This window comes from Muntiacus reevesi, chromosome X (genome assembly GCF_963930625.1).
Source record: "Muntiacus reevesi chromosome X, mMunRee1.1, whole genome shotgun sequence".
Classification (NCBI taxonomy): Eukaryota; Metazoa; Chordata; class Mammalia; order Artiodactyla; family Cervidae; genus Muntiacus; species Muntiacus reevesi.
The window spans coordinates 143,369,281-143,386,030 of NC_089271.1; the positions used below are offsets into that span (position 1 = coordinate 143,369,281).

Consider the following 16,750-nt stretch of genomic DNA (forward strand, 5'->3'; position numbering starts at 1 on the left):
ACTGGAAATAGAATGCCATATGACCCAGTAATCCCACTCCTGGGCATACATACCGAAGAAACCAGAATTGAAAGAGACACGTGTACCCCAATGTTCATCGCAGCACTGTTTATAATAGCCAGGACATGGAAGCAACCTAGATGTCCATCAGCAGATGAATGGATAAGAAATCTGTGGTACATATACACAATGGAATATTACTCACCCATTAAAAAGAACACATTTGAATCAGTTCTAATGAGATGGGTGCCTATTATACAGAGTGAAGTAAATCAGAAAGAAAAACACCAATATAGTATACTAACACATATATATGGAATTTAGAAAGATGGTACCGATAACCCTACATGCGAGAGAGTAAAAGAGACGCAAATGTATAGAACAGTCTATTGGACTCTGTGGGAGAAGGCAAGGGTGGGATGATCTGAGACAATAGCATTGAAACATGTATATTATTATATGTGAAACAGATCGCCAATCCAGGTTCAATGCATGAGACAGGGTGCTCAGGGCTGGTGCACTTGGGATGACCCAGAGGGATGGGATGGGGAGGGAGGTGGGAGAGGGGTTCAGGATGGGGAACACATGTACACCCATGGCTGATTCATGTCAATGTATGGCAAAAACCACTACAATACTGTAAAGTAATTAGCCTCCAATTAAAATAAATTAAAAAAAAAAAGAACTGAACATGCAACAACAGATTGGTTCCAAATCAGGAAAGGAGTACGTCAAGGCTGTATATTGTCACCCTGCTTATTTAACTTATATGCAGAGTACATCATGAGAAACGCTGGACTGGATGAAGCACAAGCTGGAATCAAGATTGCTGGGAGAAATATCAATAACCTCAGACACGGAGATGACACCACCCTTATGGCAGAAAGTGAAGAAGAACTAAAGAGCCTCTTGATGAAAGTGAAAGAGGAGAGTGAAAAAGTTGGCTTAAAACTCAACATTCAGAAAACTAAGATCATGGCATCAGGTCCCATCACTTAATGGCAAATAGATGGGGAAACAGTGGAAACAGTGAGATACTTTATTTTTGGGGGGCTGCAAAATCACTGCAGATGGTGATTGCAGTCATGAAATTAAAAGACGCTTACTCTTTGGAAGAAAAGTTATGACCAACCTAGACAGCATACTAAAAACAGAGACATTACTTTGCCAACAAAGGTCTAGTCAAGGCTATGGTTTTTCCAGTAGTCATGTATGGATGTGAGAGTTGGACTGTAAAGAAAGCTGAGCACCAAAGAATTAATGCTTTTGAACTGTGGTGTTGGAGAATACTCTTGAGAATCCCTTGGACTGCAAGGAGATCCAACCAGTCCATCCTAAAGGAAATCAGTCCTGAATATTCATTGGAAGGACTGATGCTAAAGCTGAAACTCCAATAATCTGGCCACCTGATGGGAAGAACTGACTCATTGGAAAAGACTCTGATGCTGGGAAAGATTGAAGGCAGGAGGAGAAGAGGGATGACAGAGAATGAGATGGTTGGGTGGCATCACAGACACAATGGACATGGTTTGGGTGGACTCCAGGAGTTGGTGATGGACCGGGAGGCCTGGTGTGCTGCAGTCCATGGGGTCGCAAAGAGTCAGACAGGATTGAGTGACTGAACTGAACTGAACTGACAGTCAAGGAGGAGGTGCTGCAGACATTGTAGAAGGACTGGGATGTTAAATTGGATGTAGCCTAAGAGAAAGGGAGGTGTTAGTAAGAGCAGAGAGAGTGGGTTGATGGAATCAGAGCCCTGGGGCTGGAATCAGACAGATGAGAAAACTGGGGCCCAGAAAAGGGAAGTAACTTGCTAGGAGGATGCTGTGGGGCACTGCCCAGCTCTACATCCCCCCTTCAGTGCTGGAGCCCTCAGCCTGTTGGTGATTGACAGCACACAGCTGGGCCCCTCACAGGAAATGACCTGCAGCTGAAGGGAGCCACCATGCCCAAGGCTGTGCACCAGTCCCAGGTGGCAGCCTGCATCTAGTGACTGGTCAATGCGGGGACATAACACCCTGACTCCTTTACCACCATTTAGGACAATTCTGAGAGGCCACACTGGCTCCAGAGCTGCCCATGTTATGGCTGCATCACAGTTCAACTTCCTCCTCTGACTGGTCCTGCTTTCTTCACTCCTCGCAAGTGTTGATTCTGACAGTGCTCCCTAAGAAACCTCCTGCCCACAAAGCTCTGTGTCACATTGTTTTCCTGATAATGCAGTCCATGATGCTTCCCTAAGATCACAGGCCAATTCAGTGGAGTCAGGACATGAACCTATGTCTTCTGACTCTGAACCTTTCTATCACACCTGGCAGACTTCCCACACTGATTGATTCCTCTTAGCTCTTTCTCTGTAACATCCATCCAGGGATTTGGGACAAGTGACCTTAGAGACTGGGTCAAAGGTTGCTAGGAGAAATGTCCCTCCTGCCCTAGGTGCACCCTGCAGGGCAATGAGTTTGTGCCTGTGGAACAATTAGTGCTGTTACAGGTTCTTCCGCAGGGAGGAAATGGGAGGTGACTTCCTGTCTCCCTGGGGGGCTCCTCCACTTGCTTGGGTTTGTGGCTAAGGAACTCAACCTGGAGCAGGCTGAAATAAAAAAGATCATGTAGGTGGCTCAGGGCTTGGAATCCAAGGCCCTGGACCAGGTAGGGCTAGCCTTGAGAACTAAGTTCTGCCCCAAGACAGAGAGGTGTGCTAGGGGTTTTCAGAGGCACACCACACCCTGCTGAAGCAATTCCCTGCTCCTCATTTTGCAACAAGACCCAGGGGCTCCCAACTGGTACCCATGCTGTGCCCACCTACAAGATCCACTCACTGTTTGGTGGTGAGGTATATGGAACCTCGTTTACAGTCCTGTGGAGCCACAGTGATAGAATTTGTATGGATTTCTTCGCTGCTTTTGTTTATTGCTGTGCAGAGGCAGTGAGACCCAAAAGAGGCCAAACCTAGACTTTCAGCAGCTCCCCGGGCCTCTCAGGATCAATCTTCTGTTTGGGGGAGCTGGAGAGGGGCTGAGAGGAGGCCTCTGACCCCAGCTGACTATCAGGAAGCCAAGTACTTAGGGAGTCACAAAGCTTTTGTTTAAACAACAAACCCCTCAAGTAGTAAACACACCAATACTTAGTATAGCATTCACAAAGCCCCACAGCAAGCAAGACGTGTGGACCACACACCTTAGAAGAAGGCAGTAAATGGGCACTTTTAGAAGTTCCAAGACTTGATTCAAATAAGAGTGAGGGCCAAACAAGGCTTTCAAAAGTGTTGTGCTGGGCTGAGAGGGGGAAATGTCTAGGGGTCACCCTGTAGGGAAGATTACGAATGCTCAGTCCAGACAGAAGGGCGCTGGTTAAAACCTCACCAGAATGGACAGTTATTGTCCCTGCTCATTTATCCTTCCCCTAGGATTCTCTTTATCATTTACATCACTTCACTTTGGGCTCCTCAGGCTTCTCCAGTAACCTTGCACTCATTATGATAATTGCACCCTCCTATCTTTTGAAGGTGACACTCTGCCTCAGGGTGTCTGTCTTTTCAGAGCCCTACAATGCCCACTGTCTTAGTGAGCCTACTGTAATGGTCTCTCCTCCGGACAGGCCCAACCTACAGAGGAGAACCACCACTGCGTTTCTTAGCAGTGCCAGTAGGTACCCCTGTCACAGCATGTTCCTCAGGGCTGTGGTAAATGGTGTATTGTGTGTCTGTTTATTGGAGTTTTCCAGTCTTTTTCAGTATGTTTTAGTCTCTCAGTCATGTCTGACCCTTGGTGACCCCATGGACTATAGCCTGCCAGGCTCCTCTGTGCATGGGATTCTCCAGGCAAGAATACTGGAGTGGGTTGCCATTTCCTTCTCCAGGGGATCTTCCCAACCCAGAGATCAAACCCAGGTCTCCTGCATTTTAAGCAGATTCTTTATTGTCTGAGCCACAAGGGATACCCCATCTTTCAGTATATCCACTCCAATATGTCCACTTCTAAATCTTTTGATCCTGTATTCCATTATTGCCATAGAAATGCTGGCATTTTTACCTCATTTAGTGTGGGTCATCAGGTTTTCTATACTTCTAGAAGCTGTCTTAGTGAGTCTGCACTAACTTTTGTGATCCTTGCCAGGGTATTAAATCCTGTTTTCCAGGGTTGTGTTCTCACATTGATAAACTCTCCTTTTCCCAACCTTATAGTCTAGCTCCCTTGATCAAGCACTCACAGAATCAGTTTCATGTGCACGCTTCCAGCTCCTGCCAATCTGTACAAGCTAGGCTGTGCAGCTACTTGGAGCACTGTTACTTTCCTTCTTTATCAAGCCTACCATGTTCATGCTGTGCCTTAACTGTTGTTATAGGCTTAGTGGCTAGAGGGGAAGTAAATGCATGTTTTGCCTCCTGGGGGAGAAGTTCTGCATTATCTCCAAGTAAGAGGTGTGGGGACTATTAAAGGTAGGAAAATCAGGCCAACTTCTACAGGCTCAGAGGGTTCAGGGAAATCTGGGGATTCAAGATTTTGATGGTATCCCTCTAGATATCCCCAAACTGTATGTCAGGATCCTATTCTTTCCCCAGGAAGCATCCTGATTTTAATGCAAATAAACCTGTCTCCATTAGTAGTTAATCTTTGGAGTTCAGTAACCACTGAAATCTATTGGTCTCATAGCTACTATTTCACCCTATTTCTCAAATACGTGATATAGCACAGCAGATCATATGTTCCCTTCTACCAGTATACCATCGCAATTCACCACCTGGTAAAAGTCTACAATGACAGGAGTGTCACCTCATGGCAGAGAGGTATCTATTCTCTACCTACCCCTCTGCAATGTGGACCTCCTTGCCAACAGGGCAGCGGGTGATCTAGCTCCCAAATCCCATCGAAATGCTGGCTTTCCTGAGTTACACTCAGTCTCAAGTGTCATAATTTGTGTTCCCCAGGAAGCCAACTCTAAGACAGAATGTAGCATGCCAGATGCCTATTAAGAGATGTCTTTTGTATTAACACCTGTGAAAGGAGCAGGCCTAAACAGGGAGTGGGGGTGGGGGCTGGAGTTGAGCTGCTCTGCAGGCCCAATAACAGCCTCAGTCAACCCCACAGAGAGATCTAAAGTTAGAAGGACCCTTCAGAGTTATCCCAAGCTGAGCTGAGATGGTTAAGCCTTTATAGTCCTCTTTGGGCTGCCCCTAGAAAGCTCTGTGACCTTGAGCAAGGCAACTCCATATCTGAGGCAATCCCTGAAGGAGCTAACAGCTGGAGGAAGCTTTCCAACAGTGCTCTCAGCAGCTCATCCAAAAAGTCCTCTATTGAAATGGGAGATAGGCTGTCACATCACAGAATGCAACACAGGAACCAACTCTTTACTCTTATCTGCTTGCTAAGTCGCTTTAGTCGTATCTGACTCTTTGCGACCCCATTGACTGTAGCCAATGTCCATGGGATTCTGTCCATGGGATTCTCCAGGCAAGAATACTGGAGTGGGTTGCTGCACCCTCCTCCAGGGGATCTTCCCTACCCAGGGATCAAACCTGAATCTCTTACATCTTCTGCATTGGCAGACGAACTCTTTACTACTAGAGCCACTTAGGAAGACTGCTTTACTCTAAAAATGGACAATTAAAAGTAAAAAATTAAGCATTTGTCCAGTCTTTCCTATATGAATTGTATTTCAGAGCAGCCAAACAGCCAATGGGTGGTGAGGATAAATTCTATACAGAGGGATCCAGTTAATAAATTATAAGAAATTATGAGATTAGTTTATTTTTGTTTTTCAACTCTAATAAATATTTTTTCAGATAATAAACACCAATTAATGAAACTACAAAGTGAAAGATTGATGGGAAACTTTATAGGGGAACATTCAGGCTGCCTCTACTTGAACCCGCTGATTAATTTGAAAATCACTGAATGTTAGACAGTATATACTTTCTGATGTGTTGCAATAGAAAGAATACAGCACCATGTCTGAGCACTTCTGCTTTAAAAATTTTGTACTGGAATCTAATGAAGACTTTAGAGCCAACTTATGGTTTATGGTTATGTTAAATTTATTCCTCTAATGAAAGGAGCAACCTAAGTAACAACAAAAATAAGCAAAGAGACAAATGAGAATGTAGGACTTTCGACAATAAAAGTGACTTGATTTCTTCAACAGCTCAATAGAAGGAAGAAAAAAAAGAGAGACTGTTTTAGATTAAAGACATATAATCAAGTACAATGTGTGCGTCTTGTTTGGATCTAGATTTAAACAAACCAAATGTAAAAAGACATTTTTTTGAGATAATTGAAGAAATCAGACTATGGGCTGGGTATTAGAGAACATCAAAGAACTGTTATGAATTTTGTTTCAGTGAAAGTGGCATTGTGGCTATATCTTTTGGAAAATGTTCATATTTTCAGAGAAGAATGAATTACATAGGATAAAATGACATGCTGTTTGAAATTTGTTCTAAAATATACAAATAGAAGAAGAAAAGAATATATAAAGCAGGTATAGAAAGGTTTTAATTTTAAAAAATTTTATTGAAATATACTCGATTTACAATGTTGTGTTAGTTTCAGGTGTATAGCAAAGTGATTCAATTTTTGAATGTGAGTAATTAGTATCTGGGAATTCATATCATTCTATTTTTGTGTATTTAAAAAAATTTTAAGATACCAAAAAAAAAAATGCAAAGAACCCAGTAGGGGAAATAATGTTCAAAGGACATAAATATACAATAAACATTTGAGAAGATAGTCAGTTTTACTGAAAGGAAAACACAAATTAAAACATTGAGATAGTAATTTTTATTCAAAACATTGGAAAAAAGTTAAAAGATCAAAACCACTTGGTGCTATGAATGTAACAAAATAGCTAACTTTCTGGGAGGGCAAATTGTCCCCATCTTACAGTATTTATTAAGAGTAAACCACACACATGCTTTTAGACACAACAGTATTCTGTAGAAATAACTGTACCAGAAATTCATGAGGATGTACAGATCATGGCAAGAAAAAAAATTCAAACAACATGAAATATCACAGAGGAATGCGCAAATAATGGTTCATCTGTATCAGGGATCATTATATTTTAAAAAATAAATAAGAATGTTTTTTCTATAATCAAATGGTGTATGTTTGTTTAATAGTACAAAAAATGTAAAAATGCAAGTAAGAAAAAACAGAAAAACTCATAATTCCGGACCTGGAGATAACATCTTGAAATACATCATTTCAAGTGTTTCTCATTGTGTGTGGGGGGGTGGTGTGTGTGTGTGTGTGTGTGTGTGTGTGTGTGTGTAACTACATGCATATTTATACATATATGTATGTACTTGTTTTTCCAATAAAAATAGGTATCACGTTACACAATATTCGGTGACCTCCTGTTTCCTTAATTCCCTCATAAATATTTTCCACATGAATAAATTTTCATCTGCAAACACGGTCCTTAAGAACTCCATAGTATTCCGTTTTGTGCATACTGCATAAACTAACCCCCATCTCCTACTTGCGGTATGTAAGTGCATTCCAATTTCTTCTTTCATAAACAGCCTCCCTGCATGCTTGCAAAGATTTGAAGATGATTTGCCAATTGCCTTCTGGAAAGTTCTGGCTGCTTCTGGAGGCATTTGAGGCAAAATAGTCTGAATGCTTTCCCATCACGCGAGCCTGCCTGCTATCTCCCCAGATAGCAAAACTGTAGTTTTCAGAACTTCTAAGACTTGTCTTATCCTGCCCGTTAGTCATGCCTCCGAAGTGGGGACTCTGTTCCAGAAATCCCTACACCCTCTCCCTCCCCTCGCCTCATTCCCGCCCCTCCCCACGCGCCCGCCCCCTCCCCCGCTCTTTCCCGCTCGGCGTCCTGGCCTATGGCAAACGCCAAGAATTAATTAGGGGCGGGGATCAAGGAGCGGCTGTCAGGAGGTCGCCATATTTCAGTACGGCCCCGCGGCCCGGCAGTCGGCTGGTTGGGAGAGGTGCTGACAGGGCGGGGCCGCTGCGCGGCTCTGCCGGCCTCACCCCCTCCCGCCCCGGACAGGTGGCTGGAGCGCGCCCCGCCCCCGCCAGCTGCGGGTGGGAGCAAGCGAGAGCCAGTCCCGGACGGCCGGGCGAAGAGTCCGGCAGCGGCAAAAGAGTACCGTGGCGGCCAAAAAAATGCTCCTGTACCGAGGGGCCCCCGCGGGCCCTGGCGCGCCGGGTAGCGCGCTGGCCAGGCCGGGCGGCGGCCCGCAGGCCTTTGGGATCCGTTTGAGCACGGTAGGTCGGGGGCCCGAGGGGGCGGACGCACGCGCGCGGGCCCCGGGGCTGCGGGGGGAACGCGGGGAGGGCCCGGCGGGCCGAGGCCTCACGCGGGACGGGACCTTCTCTCGCCCCCAGATGAGCCCTCGCTACCTACAGAGCAACTCCAGCAGCCACACGCGACCCTTCAGTGCCATCGCGGAGCTGCTAGGTGAGTGGCGAGGGCGGGCCTGGCCGTGAAAGCCCGAGGCAGAGGTGCCAACGTGGTGCCGGGGACGCGAGAAGAATGTGCGGAGCCGCGCGGGGAGGGCCGGAGCAGGGGTGGGGGCGTCGGGACCGGCCTCGGCTCCGCAGACGGCGGAGGGGGTCGGCTCCGTCGCCAGGGACGAAGTTCCGCAGATAAAGCTGAGGAAACAAGATGTGACCCAAGAGTTAGTCCCTTGTGGTTTTTCTCTCTGGCCCGTGACGTTCCAGGAGCTTTAGGGTAGCTTAGTAATCAAAAGGAGATGCACACAAATTTCGGGCCCCGAGGCAGCTGGGCTCCACGGGGGCCAGCGACAGACGGAGGGCGCCAGGCTAGCAAAGGGGCATGAAGAAAAGTCTGGAAAACGGAGTTCTTTAACTTTTGGGACCAGAGAGTCTGGGAATGATGGGACATCTCTTAAGAGATGACACGAGTGCATTTGGCTCCCTGCGGCTGTGGAGCGCTGGGTCCGCAATCCAAGAGCGCCCTCACACCGCTGGAATGAATAACTGAGCACTTAACCTCTCGTTCCACCGATGTTTGCTTTTAAAGCGTTTTCAGTTGATCCCTTGAAGCCAAGTACACCAGCTTTTGCAGTAGTGTGCTAAATACTGTGTGGAAAGCAAAGAAGAAAAACATTCCTGGACAAAATGCAGCAGCATACCGAGCACATTGCAACTGTTTCAAAAATTAAAGTTATGGAAAGGTATTTCTGGGGCAAGGTAGCACAGAACAGAATCTTGAAAATGGTTTCAAAGCTCCCCCAAATGAGCCCCAGACTCCACTTAAGCAATCGCTGTGGCCCTGCAATGTGAATTGTCTTGAGCGAGAAGTCAGTGGGCATCAGGAGAGTTACTTGCAAGGGTGATGGGGAACTAGGGTGATTATTTTCGCCGTTTAACACAGACTGCTTACAATATGTATGACTGTTGGTTAGAAGGTGAAGGAGAAAAACTGACATTGACCCGTTTTGAATCCTAGAGAACAGGGACTGTATTTTTCAGATTTTGCACCATGCCTTGAGGGAAATTCACAGTGGAGTGAGATCTACGTGCATGTGACTTACAAAAGAGAAAAAGAGGGGAAAGCCACCAGTTTACTTAGTGAGAAATGAGAGACCGAAGCTTGTTCCCTCACAGTAGCACCGTGCAGAACCATATGTACCTATGCCATACTGTGTTCTGAACTTTATGGGTGATTTTTAAAGTGTTTCATTTGTAGTTTTGAATATATATGATTCTTGCCTTAAGCATTCACTTAACCTAATTCTGGTCTAAGCCGACCCATACAAGTACAAGTATACAGGTGTATTATATACATACACACATGCCTGCACACATATATACCAACACAGATTAAAACCAAATCACAACTATCTGTCATATTAATAATAGAGAAAAGGGAGAGCCAAGTGTTAACTGGTAATCTGAAGCTTTCAGTTTAGATTTTCCTTCAGTAGTTTTCTTCACTTATGCATTAATTTTCTGGTGAACCATTCATTTGATGAATATTTATTGAACATTCACTGTGGTAGATACAAAAATGAATACAACATAGGTTCATCTTCGAGTAGGGGAGAGAAAACATGTACAGAAGGTTTATTCTTGGTATAACTGCAAAATAGAAAGTGATATATCGGCAAAGATGGACACATTTTGTACTGTGGGAGTCCAAAGGAAGGAGGGGTGACATTCAGCTTACCAGGAAAAGGAGAGTTAGGAAAGACTTTGGAGAGGAGGTGACATTTGAGCTGAGATTTGAAGGATTGGGACATGTGGGCATGGGTGTGGGGAGGGGAGGGCATTCCAGGCAAAAGGAACAACTGCATGAACCAAGTCATGAAGAATACTGAGTAACTGGGTTTAGTTGGAACATGGATGTCATGAAGAGTTAAAACTATAGGTCCTTAGAGAGTTTACATGGAGCTTTCACAAATATATTTTTAACTATACTTTTTGGGGTAAACAGCAGCATCATCACCATTGTCATCATTATTCTCATCTTGTAGATAAGGATATATAGGCTCAGAGAATTTAGTTGACTTTTCCACAATTATGTGTTTAGTAAGTGGCAGACCCAGGACTCAAATGCAGGTCTTTTTACCCTAAGTACTAAGTAGGGAATGAGGTTAGAATGGTGAACTGTGACCAAAATGAGACTGGGAGGCTTGAGTATTTGGGCTTCAGGAAAGTGAATCTTGCAGCACTGTGTAAGATGAATTGGAGCAAAGAGGGACAAGGCTTTGAAGGACTAGGTAGGAGGTTATCACAACAATGCAGATAAGAGGGAACAGACTAAAAAAAAAAAAAGAGGGAACAGACTCTGTAAGCTAAGAAAGTGACAATGGAAATAGAAATACAAAGATATAGGAGAGACTGGGGGTGTATAGGGTAAGAAAGAAGGAGGGACAAAAAATGACTTTCATATTTCAAACTTGTCATTTGAATACTGACACTGTGTGTGTGTTTGTGTGTATGAGAGAGGAGAAAGGAAAAATAAGCTTGTGTCAGAAGATGATGACCTTAATTTTAGATGAGAGCAGTTTTAGATACTTACAGGATGTCTTGGAGGGCCACAGCTTGGCCCTGACAACCTTGCAGGAATCATCACAGGCCATTCGCCTGGAACAGGAGGGGATGGGGGGAAGAGCTGTATCAAAATCAGCTCTCTCCCACTTGCCTTCCTGTCTCTCCAGGGATGCTGTCATGGGACACTTTCTTATTGCCTCCCAGGTTAGAATGAGCTATGAAGGTTCAGTTATGATGTTTTTTTAGACCCCAGGTCACATGGTTAGGGGATAACATAAAGTCCCTGAGACTTGGTTTCTCATGCTGTTAACTACATGGTGGCTGAGAGGAGTTAAGAGTCCTCCCACTGAGGGTACCATGAGCTAGGTTAAGAGAGATAAGATTACTTGGGATCTGAGAGCACAGGAGACTGTGAGCCAAGTGAGGGGATAAGGACTTCCCAGGATTTGGTGGTGTAGCTATCACCTAAGTGGTGGGCCAAGGGAGTTGAATAGGATTTCTCTCTGCCCTGCCTGGTCATAGATTAGGTGGGCTGGGCTATGGGAGAAGATAGATTCTGTAGGATTTGATAGCATGTGCTATGTGTTGATAACATTTGAAAGGTTAAACAGAAATTGAAACCCGCTGCCAGATTGGTGGCTTTTTTATTTTAAGTTCATTTATTGAGGCCAACCTGTTATTACAACTTTATTTGTTGAGGCCAAGTGGAAGGCCACTTAAAACCAAAAGTAAGTGCAAAGCTGTGCTTACTGCTGCTGGTCTGTCTGCTGATCTCTTTTCCCCTGCTGCCCCAGCTGCCCCTGGCCTCTGCTGTGCCCTCTCCCCCCTGTATTCTACCCGCTTCCAGCCAAGGAGGTAAAATTTCTAGCTGCTCCTGGTAGTTACCTTAAAACTCTTTGGTAAGTTTCTGTTTTAAAAAAAAGCACCTAGTAAAGTTTTGGCAAAATTGACAATAAAATGGGAAAAAAAGTGATTTTTTTTGAGAGGCTTGCAAGCTGGTTCATTGACTGTACAGTTATATAAATGTGGAATTGGAATTGATATGCATTATATGTTTGAATTATCAATGTTCATTAAGTGTTAGGGGGGAAAAAATCCCTCTATGTCCAAAGTTTTCAAAGTAGAAATGATGTCCTGTTGGTTGACAAGGTAAAGGCATCGGTCTCAATGGCCTTGGCTGCCAGCAGCCGTGATTGATAGGTTCTAAAACAATTCAGGGCCTACTTGCCAAGTAGTTTTTTGAAACAGTGTAGGTGCCTTCACAATGCTGAATCCTTCTGTCGGTTAAAAAAATCTGCTGCCTCTTATTACAAAGTAAAATGCTGTCTTTCTGATAAAGGCACTGTTGCACGTCAGACTTAACAATGCCTGCCAAAAGTTGGTCCACATGACACAAGGCTTGACCCCACCTAGTCCTTAAAGATTGACTCTATCAGACCTTTTACTCCCCTTCTGGGGATATCCGTGATGCCTTAATGCTGTTAAGACTTTCTGGGTTACAGTCAGTGACAGTTTTATCAGTAATTCTGGCAACACCATTGTGGCCCTTGAAATTAAATCTGTCCTGTTTCATTTGATGGACATTCCACACATTTAAGTGATTGTAACTGATACTGGTTTTTTGTTTTTTTTTTTTTTTGATACTGTTAATTGTGTTACAAAAACTGGTATTTTGAATATGTGCAACACTTCTCTTGCTTGTAAGTGATGTTCCCCACAAAGAACTGCCATGATTTGAACATTGATAGTGGGATGAGTATACAACCGGAACCCCACCCGAATCTTCCAGCCCAGCCACATGGAATCAATGTAGGATCCCAGGGAAAGGGGAGTGGGTGGGAGGAAAGGCCTTTGTCTTGTTTTGTAAAGACAGGAGTGCTTGAGGCACCAGTCTAACAGATTGCACAAACTGCCCTCCCACTCCAGCCAGTGAGCCCTAATGAGACTTTTGTACCACGTGTGTCGATGACTGGCAACTATGTAAACTGGCACCTGTGGCAAAAAGATGTGACTATTCAGCCAATGTCATCCCCTGGGGTTGCAGACATGGCACATATATTAGAATACAGCTATATCTGATGTCTTTGGATTCTTGGATAAATAACCCATTGTGAAGACCTAACCCAGAAAGAATTGTAAAACTTTCTATATGTTTCTCTCTACTTTAATTCTATGTTCTCCATTTAGTGAGAATTAGACAGTCTCACCTTCAAGACTATTACAGAATACCTAAGCAGACTCACTCTTCTAAGCATACTTGGTACATCGTTTGGATCTAGGCAGGCAGTTAGTGTTTTGGTTTTAGCCTCTTAACTCTTTCAGTGCCTCTCATACTATAAATGGGGATGGTGATAATATCTGTGTTCTTTAATGGAGGAGGTGATGTAAAAGAAAAGTAGAAAATAAAATCTTTGCAATAAACTCTAATGTGTGTGGTATGTATCTATTTGTAACAAAGTTGCAGGTTCAACTCTTCTCCATAACCACCCTTTACTGTATATGTCTGTGAGCAGTAAAGTGGCTAAAAGATAAGAAGTAATAAGACAAAAATTGAGCAAAATGCCTTGTACATGGAGGACTTAATTTTCCCATAATCCTTGAAGTTTGAAGAGAAAAAGGGCAGATTGCACATCAGTCATTATGTGAAATCTAGAAATCAGCTTCATAAACCCATCTGCTATCATTCCTTTCTTCCCCCATACCATTAATGCTCCCTGATCACCTTCTGGGACATTCGCATGAAGGGAATAAAGGACAGTTTCTATTTCTTAGGGGCACTGAACTAGAGATTTTAATAGAATATTAGAAAAAGAGATCTAATATCACAGATTTCTACCTTTTGCAGATAATGCTGTAGATCCAGATGTATCCGCCAGGACGGTCTTTATAGATGTTGAGGAGGTCAAGAATAAAACTTGTTTGACCTTTACTGATGATGGATGTGGGATGACACCTCATAAACTACACCGAATGCTCAGGTAAAGATATCTTCATTCTTTTTCTCTTGTCTTGAGCTCATGAACTCTATTTAAGGCTTAATAATTTTCTTTTACCATTTTCCTTCCTCTTTATTCATTCAGCAAATGTTTATTGAACAGCTGTTATGTACCAGGACACAGGTTATGAAATAGACACTCTTCTTGACCTCGTGGGACTTAAGAGTTTAGCTGGCAATTCAGACAGTCAAGTAGTAATCATAGCAAAAACTCATAGGTATGATGATAGAAAAGTATAGGATGCAATGAGATAACTCATCAGGGGAGCCCTATCTGATCCGGAAGGTCAGGCAGAGCCTCTTAGATGAGATGATGTTTAGGCTGAGATCTAAGGGGTGATTAGTAGAATTTAATGAGGAAAAGGTACAAGGGGCAAGGGTGAGAGTCTCGACAAAAAGAACAGCAAGGTTAAAGACCTGGAGGTATTCACTGATCTGAGACCTTCTCCAACTTATATTAACTTAAATTCACTCTTAGAGCAGAAGTATTGGCATTATAACAGTTTATAGATTAGAACCATGAACATTCTCGGCTATAATCAAGCCCCATGAAAGATACAGAAGATGTCATACACTTAATATTTGAAAGTTTTGCAGGAGAATTACAGTTAGGAAATTCTCTTTTCTAACTGCTGAAGCTGGTAATATAGATTTCTGCTGCCACTGTCAGTTCATTTAATTACTTTAAAAGGTTTGTAATTAAGAATGTAAATTTGTACTTTATTATCTTCACATATCACTCAGTGAAAGATGAGTGCTTCCTCAACTCTTTCCTTCTCGCTTCCTTTTTGAGCAAATGAGGTTTATTACTCTCCATGTGGCTTCCTTGGAGAAGGCAACGGCAAGCCACTCCAGTACTCTTGGCTGGAAAATCCCATGGACGGAGGAGCCTGGTAGGCTGCAGTCTGTGGGGTCGCGAAGAGTTGGACACCACTGAGTGACTTCACTTTCACTTTTCACTTTCATGCATTGGGGAAGGAAATGGCAACCGACTCCAGTGTTCTTGCCTGGAAAATCCCAGGGACAGGGGAGCCTGGTGGGCTGTCATCTATGGGGTCTCACAGAGTCTGACACGACTGAAGCAATTTAGCAGCAGCAGCAAGTGGCTTCCTGCACTAGTGTGTGAAGCATGAGTACCAGTGGAGGAGGGAAAGGGCTCTGAGCTATAAAAATGGAAGAGATTTATTTGGTTATAGTTCTCTTTGAATGTATTCTAATTCTCTAACCCTGTTTCTTAGGGAAATCTTTTTGAGTCATCAAAGAAGTGAAATTTGGGCATAACCAATTATAAAGTTGGTTATGTTTTACCAGTCAGCAATCTGGTACCATATGTGTACCATATGTCTCAGATCCTCATAATTAGAAGAATATCTGGGGAGAGCTTCTAGAAGTGAGATAAGAACGTGGCCAGTATGTTGGTGAAGGTATGGAGTGGCCCTGTTTTTGAACATACAGCCTCACTTTTATCTCCTAAAGTTAATATTTTATATTGTGAAAAATAGGATTTTAGGTGGGGTGGAACCAAAATATTTATGTGTCTAATAAATTTGTATGTACTTGATTTTTTCCTAAAATCACATATCTTCTTATTTATTCCTTCCCACCACACGTTATCCCAGTGACATGGGTGTCAAATAGTGGGCCCAACAAATCTTACCACCTTCTGTTTGTTTGTGGAGCTAGATATGTGAGAGTTGGTGCTTACAATTATAAGGCAGGAGGAAGGAAGAGGGTGGCTTCAAAATAATTGTAACAGTAATTGCAACAACTTTTGTTCTGGGCTTCCCTGGTAGCTCAGATGGTAAAGAATCTGCCTGTAATGCAGGAGACCTGGGTTCAATCCCTGATTAGGGAGATCCCCTGGATAAGGTAATGGCAACCCATTCCAGTATTCTTGCCTGGAGAATGCCATGGACAGAGGAGCCTGGTGGGCTACAGTCCATGGGGTCGCAAAGAGTCGGACACAACTTAGCGACTAACACTGTCTCTTTTGTTCTAGATTCTTTCACCAAATTTTTATTGAACACCTACCTATGTGAGAGTCACTGGAGATAAAGGGGTGAATCAGACAGATATGATTCTTGTTGTCAAGGGGCTGACAGTTTAGTGAAAAAGACACAAAATAATTGACTAGTAGTACAACTACATAGGTTATTCTACTAGTGGTAAGTGCTGTGAAGGAAAAGTAGTTTCTATGAGAGTATATAGCAGAGGGATCTAATCTAGTCTATGGAATCAAAAAAGACGACCATGTAGAAATGACATTTGAGTTCAGATATAAAGGATGAGTATCATTCATTCAAAAGTTTGCTTCCTTCACAAGGAACAAAACAGGCAGAAACTACAGTAACCATAGAATTTTTTTGACATTATCATGTCAAAAATGTTTCCCACTAATTTGAGCTGGGCAGTTGTTCCTCATATTTAAAAATTAATTTTAGAGAATTTAAAAAATTTTTATTGATGTGTAGTTGGTTTATAATGTGTTAATTTCTGCTGTACAGCAACCTGGCTCAGTTATACATATATATATATTTTTTCATATTCTTTCCCATGATGTTTTATCACAAGATATTGAATATAGTTCCCTGTGCTATATAGTAGGACTTGTCCATCCATTTTATTTATTTATTTATTTTTGTCCATCCATTTTATATATATATCAGTTTGCATCTGCTGATCCCCAAATCCTCCCTCCTCCTCTCCTTGGAAACCACAAGTCTGTTTAATTTTAGAGAATTTAAAAAATGAGTCCTGGATTTTGTATAGT

At 43.1% G+C, this 16,750-nt stretch overlaps 1 protein-coding gene across 3 annotated transcripts in view; it reads left to right on the top strand.

The window, feature by feature from the left end:
- The first annotated feature begins 7,929 nt into the window (after nucleotides 1-7,929).
- The window catches only part of MORC4 (MORC family CW-type zinc finger 4), a 59,266-nt gene continuing 50,445 nt past the window's right edge, over nucleotides 7,930-16,750 (top strand). For 2 of the 3 annotated variants that reach the window (XM_065916475.1, XM_065916477.1), the window contains exons 1-3: nucleotides 7,930-8,231; nucleotides 8,352-8,424; nucleotides 13,831-13,963. In XM_065916475.1, the coding sequence (XP_065772547.1) occupies nucleotides 8,130-8,231; nucleotides 8,352-8,424; nucleotides 13,831-13,963 (308 nt within the window). In that variant the 5' untranslated portion in view covers nucleotides 7,930-8,129. The remainder of the gene's footprint in view (nucleotides 8,232-8,351; nucleotides 8,425-13,830; nucleotides 13,964-16,750) is intronic. The other variant, XM_065916478.1, reaches the window with a different exon arrangement.